At 37.2% G+C, this 10,288-nt stretch overlaps 1 protein-coding gene across 1 annotated transcript; it reads right to left on the reverse strand.

Moving 5' to 3' along the window:
• Window positions 1–3,036: 3,036 nt before the first annotated feature.
• Window positions 3,037–8,625, reverse strand: LOC113323297 (probable membrane-associated 30 kDa protein, chloroplastic). Its single transcript, XM_026571584.1, has 11 exons — window positions 8,329–8,625; window positions 5,935–6,044; window positions 5,718–5,828; window positions 5,535–5,599; window positions 5,369–5,450; window positions 4,598–4,672; window positions 4,259–4,329; window positions 4,075–4,157; window positions 3,832–3,896; window positions 3,626–3,700; window positions 3,037–3,405 (listed from the first exon to the last, which is right to left on the reverse strand). Exons 1-11 carry the CDS (start codon window positions 8,465–8,467, stop codon window positions 3,292–3,294), a joined length of 990 nt encoding a protein of 329 aa, XP_026427369.1. The 5' UTR covers window positions 8,468–8,625; the 3' UTR covers window positions 3,037–3,291.
• Window positions 8,626–10,288: the final 1,663 nt, after the last annotated feature.

Genomic DNA, 10,288 nt, shown 5'->3' on the forward strand with positions numbered 1-10,288 from the left:
AGGGATACTGAGGAAACTAAGTGAACTATAGGTTTAGTTACTTGGTCTCAACTATACGAAGTTGGTTTAGATTTTGTATATCGGCTTAATTATGAGAGTATTCCATCTGGACTAGGTCCCGGGGTTTTTCTGCATTTGCGGTTTCCTCGTTAACAAAATCTTACTATTTCTTTTACTTTTATATTTTCGCAATTATAATTGTTTTATTATAATTAAAAGTAAAATACACAAAAGTCAATTCCCATTTACTTGATAGACAATCCTATAAAGTTCGGTTAAGTCCGAACCTATTAGAAGTAAACATACTTCGTTGGTGTATTGTCTCGATCTCGTATCCATAGATGATCACACGAAGTGTGCAACTGATTAGTTGTATTGTCTCGGCACAGTCCATAGACAATCACTTTCGGAGAAGGGACTTATAAATGGAAAAGTTTTAGATTGAGATATATTTGAGTATCCTCGTCTTTTCAGAATAAACAACACTATAACATCTATCTCCCTCTGCCTCTCCCTCCCCCTCGCCCCGCGCATCGTCTCTTGCTCCTTTTAAAGCCCATGGGTTCTTAGTTAGATCTTTTCTTAGTTGTCTATAAATTCCCCGATTTTGGAGTCTGTCAGTGGCAAGTCTATATTCTCTTGTCGGACGCCTATGCTCTACCACAAGATTCGGCCTCAAATATTCATCTGGAGAACTAGTCCATGTTGGGTCACGCCTGGTTTTTTCAATGACCATGTTATGCAGAATAATACAAGTCGGCATAATTTTGTTCATTTCTTGAATACCAAAACAACATGACGACCCAGCTATGACGACAAACTTCCTTTTCAGTATGCCAAAAGAGCATTCAACATCCTTTCTGCATTTCATTTATTGGGTGGTAAAGTACTTCATATCCTTTGAAGTCATCGGTCCATAACTTATTTGTTTATAAGCTTGAACCATATTGTACCATTCTGGATAAATTCCGTCTGCTAAATGATAACCCTGAGTGTAGCGGTTCCCGTTGATGGTGAAATTACAGAGCGGCGCGACCACATTCTTAAGATCTTCAAACAATGGTGACTTATATAAGACGTTGAAATCGTTATTTGAACCCGGGAGTCCAAAAAAGGCGTTCCAAAACCAACAATTATAAGTAACCGAAGCTTCCAAAATTACAGTTGGTTTTGTATATATTGGCCTACCCATTCAACCGGACACGCATGCCACGTCCAGTACATGCAGTCAAGACTACCTAGCATTCCTGGAAAACTCCTTTTGGTGTTTTGTGAAGTTATTCTTTGAACATCTTCCTGAGTAGGCTTTCTTAAAAAGGTTGGACCAAAATGTTGAACTATTGTTTCACAAAATTTGGGATATCTAAAGGCGGTTGTTTTCCCAATACGAATGTAATCATTCGTGGAATCCGCTGGTACCCCGTAACAGAGTATATGGAGGGCCGCAGTGACCTTTTGTTCGGTACTAAAGCCTCGTATATGTCGTGCATCGTACTGATAATTAAATAAAGGTTGTACCTGAAAAAGCTCGGCAATAATCATTTGCGTCAAGTTGCGGCCCATGCGGAATCGTCGCTGAAAATCCTCATCGAATAAACACAGTCGTGATTAAAATAATCATGCATCAATTTTTCGTGGTAAAAATGTCAATTCCCCCACGTCCATCTTCTGCAACTTCATATGGCTCTAAAGGCCTTGGTATGATCCTGGATTGTAATTGCAACATAAAATTTCGCCTCCTTTTATCTTGATTTGCATCTTCTTCTATTTGACGTAAAAACTCCATACACATTTCTTCCTCTTCCTCGTACAACATTTCATCCATCTCCCTATCTTCCTCAGAAGAATCAAAATCAGAATTCATGATTGAAAATTGAGAGCAGATGGAAACTAAGAAAAAATTGATCGGATGAAAGATTGTTGTGAATTTGTGTGATCAAATTCGAGCCGTATTTATAGAGTATAAACTATTCATTCCCGTGACCGTTAAAAAATTACCGCTGGCGTTCTTGGCTCAAACGATGTCGTGGTTATTACAAACGCTGGCGTTTTCACCAGACACACCAGCGCTGAATGTTCAACCGCCAGCGTCATCCCTTAGTCCGCGTGCTTAACTATCAGTCGCTCACTGGTTTTCCATAGTGCAAAATCCTATTTTGACCATCCACGTGGCTCAACAAACATTTGGATCTGAACATTACCATAGGAATTGCTCTAAAAGAGATTGCAATTTGCATGACCAATATCACGGATGGGCTTACCAAACTTGGGGGCAACCTTGGTGAACTGAACGCGTTTGTGCGTGTTTCTCGACAAGAGCGAGATGGTCCAAGCCATAAATGCAACCACTTCAGGCCTTGAAGAGATGGTCCAGATGGAGTGGGACAAAAATGGAATGGTGATCTTCAAGGAGTTTCTCTTTGCGTTCACCCGCTGGGTTGGAACTGACGAACTTGAAGATGAAGAGGATGCGGAAGAAAAGGTTTCATCACCTGCTGGATCATCTCCATGCTATCAGTAGGACAAATACAATTACACACTACTTTCCTCATTACACTATACCTGGGAACAAAGCTACAGTTCTTGGCATTTTGAGTCCGTTTTTGTTGTTTTGCTTTCATGTCTAATAATTGGCTGTCATGTTTTTTTTAATCATCTCTTGGGATTGTGACATCTTGTAAAATACTCCAGTAACCTAACATTGAATGACAGTGTAGTACATCCCGTTGATGGAGAAGATGTGAATCAACCATATGCAGCAGACAGTTTGTGTCGCAAGTATTCCATATTCAGCAGGTTCCACACTTAGACTGGTGTATTTTATGGATACTTTTCATAATCGTTACGAGAAAACAGCGTGGTGTAGTGTTGTTAGATTGTGATGAAAATAGGTCAAAAGCCCAGTTAAGGAGAAACAGTTGGACATCTATTATAGTAAAAACACACCTTTTGTTTTGAGTCTGGCAATGTAACATTTGGTGTTCATTGTGTACCGGCACTCTCTGATTCCAAGTTATATATGAAACAGAGTTGATATTATGGAAGGCATAAAGAAACATACGACATGTATTAGGGTGTGAATTTATGATGTGACAAATGTCAAATATATAGATTGGTACAGTGCATGCTTCTCCTGATCCCTACCCAAACAAAATTACTGTCACTTCTAGACATTTCAACTGTACATTGTAAAAATCTAAATGCAACGAGAAAAGAAAAGAAAAGAAAAGAATAAGAGATCACATAGACGTACTATAGGTTTCTCAGATTCAAAAAGATTAGACCAAGTCTTCAGTACTCACTCGCTTTTCTCCTCAATTCATTAAGTTCTCTCTCAATTTCTGTGTCTTTATAAGGGTAAGGAGTGCTGCTGGCAGCTGACCTACCAGGTGGAAGCTCCTTTTTCTATTGACACCAAACAAATAAAAACAAATGAGAATTCTTCTTTGCAATGCCGAAGAATTATTAAAAGCATGTGAAAATAACAAAGTGCCACAAAAGTACTGCCAACTTCACAGGATAATACATATAAAAAGCACAGTAATCGAGAACTCCAAGATTATTATTTGTGAGGGTTGAGTTTTGATATGGCTACTTAAACGAATCTAGAATAAACAAAACTTACTATTGCGCCGCCTGAAATTTCTTTCTTCAAGTTCTCAAGATCGTCATCTACTGATGAGCTCTCCAGGTACGCAAACTGCAAAGAGGACCGGGTAACAAATAGGATAAACTGATCAATAGTTATTTGCAACATTTATTGTATACTAATGCCAACTTCAAAGGCACACATGAAGTGGGAGATTGGAGGGGTGATGGAAGAAAAGGTACCTTTCCTTCAAGGTCATCTGTGGTTAGCTGATTAAGCGCATCTGCTTGGGATTCCATCGCCTCCACTGTCAGGAGGAAAACAATATTACACCTCAGAAAATTGGTTAAAAAAGAAGTTGTAGGAAATGTCACACTACCGCACTCACTAGTGACATAACCACATAATCCTTGCAGCTGGGTCATGAGCTGCCATGGCGGCTAATAACTGTAAGAACTGAAACATAAAACTAAAGAATCTTTTACCCTTTTCCTCCATCTTCTCAAAAGCTGAAAGAGCACTGCTTGTATTTACATTTCCCAACATTTCGCTCACTTTAGTTGCCGTCCTGATGCAACAAAAAGAAGCGGGCATATGAATAAAATCTAAGGAAACAGAATCAATGAGTACAAAAGTTAGTAGAAACTGAAGACGGAGTTGAGAACAAACTTTGCAGACTGGGCACGTGCTTTGAGGGTATCTTTCTTTGCCCTTGCCTCACTTATTTTGCTTTCCAGAAGCTAAACAAAAGAGAAACACTGAAATTGCTGTCATGGAAACTCATAGTCAAATGAACATATAGATATACATATGCATAAACCCTAATAGAACCTCGCATACATGATACTAGAAACTAAAGCATCATCCTGGTTTAGAAATGAAGACAACAAAAGGTTTCACTTTCATGAAGAGTGATGCGTCAAAAAGCTGGGAACAACTACAACTGGTAACAATGTATTTTAAAAACTAAAACAACTTCTTAAAGATGACTTTTAAAAAAAAAGGTACCTTGGTATTTGAGACGAGATTATCGACCACATTCTTCTGCTGATCAAGCTGAGTTTTCAAAGCAGTTGCATTATCCTGCAACAACATAAACAGCGTTCATATGTGTTAGACCAGAGGAAAGCAGCATCAATCAACAAGTATTCTTACCTATACCAAAAATCTTATCCTTGAGTGATAGTAGTATGACCTAAACCAGTATTCAGCCAACTGAGAGCGGGAAACCATGTGTTAGACCTTTAAATGGGTGCCCCAAAACACAAGAATTTGACGGCTTTACATGAATCCAAAGAGAACGAATATTTGGGGATTGCTTTCTAGCGTGCACTGACTATAACTTTGCACCAAAAGTAACCTAACAAAGTTGAAAAAAACTTACACCTGAGAGTACAAATGAAATGCATACTAACATCACTGCATGCATTGATTATTCATACATTTTATTGGGAGCAAGTTGGTTTCTGCACCAAATCTTAATGTAGGATTTCAGTATGTACGAAAAAGAACCACAAAGTTTCAGCATCAGATATTCATACAGCAAGAGGTACCCAAAAGGTGTTCGCTAACACACTAGAAAGTAAATTTAACTACTTAAGAAAATTATGAAAATTAGTAGGAGGGGTGTGGCCTTGTGGGAGTGGCATGGGACTTTAAAATAACCCCAACAACATACCACGTGTCACAGGACCCATATATATCAAATATAAGTGACATAGAATATCTAAGTTACAAATTTAAACAACAGTTAGTACATTACTAAAGAAGAGTACCCACAGCATAAGATTTACGCCTCTTCAGCGCTTCTCGAGCAAGATTATCATCTCCTTTCTCGAGAGCAAGTTGTGCCCTACGATACCTATAATTAAAAAAAACATTAACAAAGTCAGCCTCTGAAATTTAATTAGGTGTTTTTAGGCGTAAACTTCAAGCCAAATCTTACCAATCTTCAGAAGCTTGTTGTGCAGCTTTGTATTTGTTCTCCAATCGCTTCTGAGATGCTAACACCTTCACAAAGATAAATAAGGTTTGTAAGTAGAAGTGGTGAAGAACCTTCTAAAAAACCCAGACAATCTATAATGTAAACAAGAAAAATTGACCATGTGATGTGCTAAATAAGTTGTACCTGTGCGGTAGCCTGACGCATCTTTGTCAAGTCATCATTCATTTCAAGCACTGTTTGTTCTAAGATCTTCTCAGGATCTTCAAATGAGCTAAGAACTGAATTTGCATATGACTACAAACAATAATGAATACATGCTGTAAGAATTTAATAATAGGCCTAAGCTTAGCAAGAGAAACACACAATATGTTTGCATGAGAAAAATTCTTCTACGTCTCACCTTGACAACTCTGGCAAAGCGATCAAAAAGATTCATTTGGGTACCAAGTGCTCCCCTACATCTGGACCGGTTGGGACGGGAAGCTGGAACTGAAAGTCTTAAAGATCCCACTGCAAAAGAATTATTGAGAGTAAGGTATTAAGCTTGCTGGCATTGCATATATATAAGATATAATAAGTACAATTTGAGAAATACTAGTTTATACTTCTTAATTGAGTTTGAGGCTTTAAGCCGATGAACAATAACCCACTTATTTATACTTTTTGGGGTGAGAATAAGTTATCGATATAGTTTAAGAAGTCATTTGTTGATCGTAATCACGACATCGAGATAAAATGAGTTTGATACTTATTATCAAAGAGAGGAGATTACAGGGGGGAGAGAGCTTAGAGAGGGTTTTCCATTTATTTTTTCTTCAACTGCACAAAGACACATTCTACGCATCATAGTTTGCAGAGTTCTCAAATCCCATGCAACACCACTCAGTGAATACTGGACTATATATAATATATGCGCCGGGACCACTTACAATCATTCCACTAGAAAAATGATTACTGTCAAAACAAAGATAACGACAGATGTCCTTCTTAGTATATTGACATCACTTTCTTCCTACATATTGCACTAATTAGGCAGCTGTAGTTGCCCAACTAAGAAGTTTGGAGCACAGGAGACCTGAGGAGGGAGACCCCAGAGACAACTAGCCATTCGACCCAGTACACTGAAGAAGCAATAGATATGATTAACCGACACACTTGAAATCATGATATCTTCTCCTCCAGAGGCAATTACGATTCGAGTTGAGAACAATTTTGGTATCCCTTAATTCATTACGATCCCTGTTTTTCTCCATTGTATAAGATAACTATATCACACATATTCATCGCCAAAGATACTGGTATCTGCATTATGTTCATAACCTTGCATGATAAGAAACAGCTTTCTGTGCTGCAGTACAAAGGGGTGCAGATCAGATGGGGACAAGCTAGCATTTGGACTGAATAGCTATGGAAACTTCATGAATGCTTATCGTAGTTCACCTCTTTAATAAAAGTTCTATTAGCTTAAGGTGGTTAAGAGCCTACTCCTTTAATACTGCTTCACTTGTTCATTTCTCTACACGCTTGCAGAATGCAAGGTTGATTTCGAATGAAAAGAATAATGTGGAGAAGCGTGACATTTCATCAGAAAATTGAATGGAAAGCTACTCCAAGAGACCGGGACAAATCTCAAGCGCTCGCATTGGCAGCACGATCACTACTAGGTTACAATCAACTATAGACAAACCTAGTCTTCAAACGCCTTCGCTTAAGGTTTTAGTAGACATTAGAAACCGCTGTAGCCACCGTGATCAAATCCTAAACAAACAAAAAAACGAGCGACCAAAACTGATCCCTGAACCATCGCCTATACTTCCTACACTGCTAAATGCTGCTTTAACAAACCAGATAGTTCGATAAAAGAACCACCGATAGTTCTCCAGTAAAATTTCCTTCCTGATCAAACACTGCCATGAGGTATTGAATATAAACTTCTTAAGTTGTAAAGTGATCCTATGAAACTGACCTTCTAAGTCTATTAGATACATACGCATCATCTGTTTAGTTTCTTTCATTTGTCTCAGTCATATCAAATAGAGAACCCAGAATATAGCTAATGCTACTTGGAACCAGTCAAACAAGTTCTTGTAACATTTTAGCCTTAAACTCAGCCAATGACACAACATCCTTTCCCTTATTACTAAAATCATGAAGCATATCTACAAGCTTGAGTAATTTTTAGCCAATTAAAGGAAGTATTAAACTAAATGATACTACGAAATAAAATACAGATTTTTTGTTTCACCCCCTCTTTCTGGAGAGGAAGTATTGTTTCTAACTATCTGTAACTTCTCCTTCAATTTACATGTCAGAAAAAAAGAAAAACCCCTACATGATGATATGTGTGTAGGATTCATACAGATGGTTCCTGCGCAATGGATTCAAGTGAGTTTACAATGTGTTCTTGATTAAGCTCCTACGATCGCATGTTGTCATCTACTATCTAATCCAAAACTTCTACATATGAAACAAACCTAGCTCAGTGCTTGTCTGAGGCAAAAGCCAGCTTCGAACACATTATTTGAACCATTGACACTAAAACTGAGTTTCAGTACCAATAATAACGCCTGATGATGATGCTATTTCAAGAAGCAATAATCTAAACTAAAAGAAAGTAGTCAAAAATGATTCCAACAAAACCAAATTAAAACTTGTCTAAATTAGTTCAGTAAAAATGGCGGTGATAACTACTAATCAATGAAACAAACACAGAATTCAACCAAAACCTCAAAATCAATCAAGGGATAATAACGAAACAGAAAAAGAGACACAGATAGTGAAAAGAGGGGCATACCACCGCCATTAAAGAATGATGTTTTGAGAGGTTTTCTTAGCATAACAAGCCGGTTAGAGGAGGAATTTGACGAAGAAGAAGAAGATGGTGGTGTAGGTATCAAACTTAAACCAGTAACTGGAGAAGCTCTTATCGCCATTTTCAGAAAGACACTCAATTTGGAGGAGTGATTGAACCAGTTGTTAGTTTCTTCGCCCCAAAATGAGTGATTAATTTCCTAAAAGACGAAATGAAATCCTCACAGAACCTTCGGAGAATTGGGGATTTCTATGATTTTCTTTGTGTGGTGAGAGAGATGGCAAATATTACCATTAAACCAATGAAAAACTTAGGCCTGGGCCCTAAAATATGTGTTTATATGATCACCCTGGACTTCTACGAATCGTCAAGTCCAAAATATTACTTCTCTTCTTTTCCTTTTTAACAGTACTTGTGCAACATTTATCTAAAAGAAAAGGGGAAATTAGGGGGAGACCCAAAAAAAAATAATATTCTCGTTCTGAAGTCCACAATTAATTTTGTATACCGTGACACCCATAATTATATGAAATTATTATATGAATCAATACATAACTGGTTATGCATACTATCTTTTCAGGCATAACTCGTTATGCATACTATCTTTTTCAGGGGTATAATTGGCAGCGCAACTTGTACATAACATATCTAAAAATCCGCGCCTTAGAATTTTACAAATTCTATATCGTTGGAAATCTTTTTAAATGAGCTACGCAACGAGTACAAACAAGAATATCAAAATTTTTTTTTTAACGAAAAAATCGGAGGTGATCCTCATTTTAGGGAATTTTTTTGAAAACTTGATACTTAACCATTATGCAATCACCAAAAACGCTGCATAACACATTCTGCAGACGCGTAACGAATTATGCAACCATTTTTTCGACTGCATAACAAGTTATGTATCTAAATAACAAAGTTATGCATCTATAACAAGTTATGTAACCATTGTTTTGGTTGATTTTAGCCGTACATATAAACAATTGATGCATAATGTAGTATGCATCCATATTTACGGATGCATATCAGGTTATGCATCTATTTTCTCAATGCATAATGCATTATGTAGCCATATTTTCGGACGCATAACAGGTTATGCAGGTTTTCTGGACTGCATAACAAGTTATGCAACAAATTTTGTAGATGCATAACAGGTTATGCATCCATTTTCACGATGCATAACATGTTATGAAAATATTATTTTAGGTGCATGACAAGTTATACAATCTTTGTTTTTGTTGGTTTCAATAGTAACAAAAAAGTTGTTGCATAACGTGTTATGCAATCATTTTCTGAATTGCATAACAAGTTATGCAACAACTTTTGTAGATGCACAACATGTTATGCATTCTTCTGTATCTTCTTGACCAATTCCAACACCACCATAGCCTTCCCTGTATCACACAGTATCTTAACACCAGCCTTGCACCTACAATACCCATTACAACCTAGCCTTCCATGTATCACACAGTATCTTATCACCAGCCTTGCACCCATAACACCCAGTACACCAGATAAGAATTGCGATAAATTGTAAGCCTGGAAAAAGTAGACAAACATGTATAGATCCTTAGTGGATTTTGGATGACTAGGAATAGCCATATACGTATGGTAATAAACAAATACTTAGTGGATGTAGTGCATTAGTGAAAACTGAAATGCTATGACACAGGTTCAGCAAGTATCGTATTGCAAACGGAATCAACGAATCACCACGGAATAAATAAAAGAACCTATGCGTAACTTATATATGTGTTTATCCCCAAATTATTGGCATATATTGCAAACGGAATCAACGAATCACCACGGAATAAAGAAAAGAACCTATGAGTAACTTATATATGTGTTTATCCCAAAATTATTGGCATATAAAATCAAATATCACAACAGATTGACAAAACATGGAATATAACAGAGCAAATTAGTTAGGTTAAAAGTTAGG

This window comes from Papaver somniferum, chromosome 11 (assembly GCF_003573695.1).
Source record: "Papaver somniferum cultivar HN1 chromosome 11, ASM357369v1, whole genome shotgun sequence".
Lineage (NCBI taxonomy): Eukaryota > Viridiplantae > Streptophyta > Magnoliopsida > Ranunculales > Papaveraceae > Papaver > Papaver somniferum.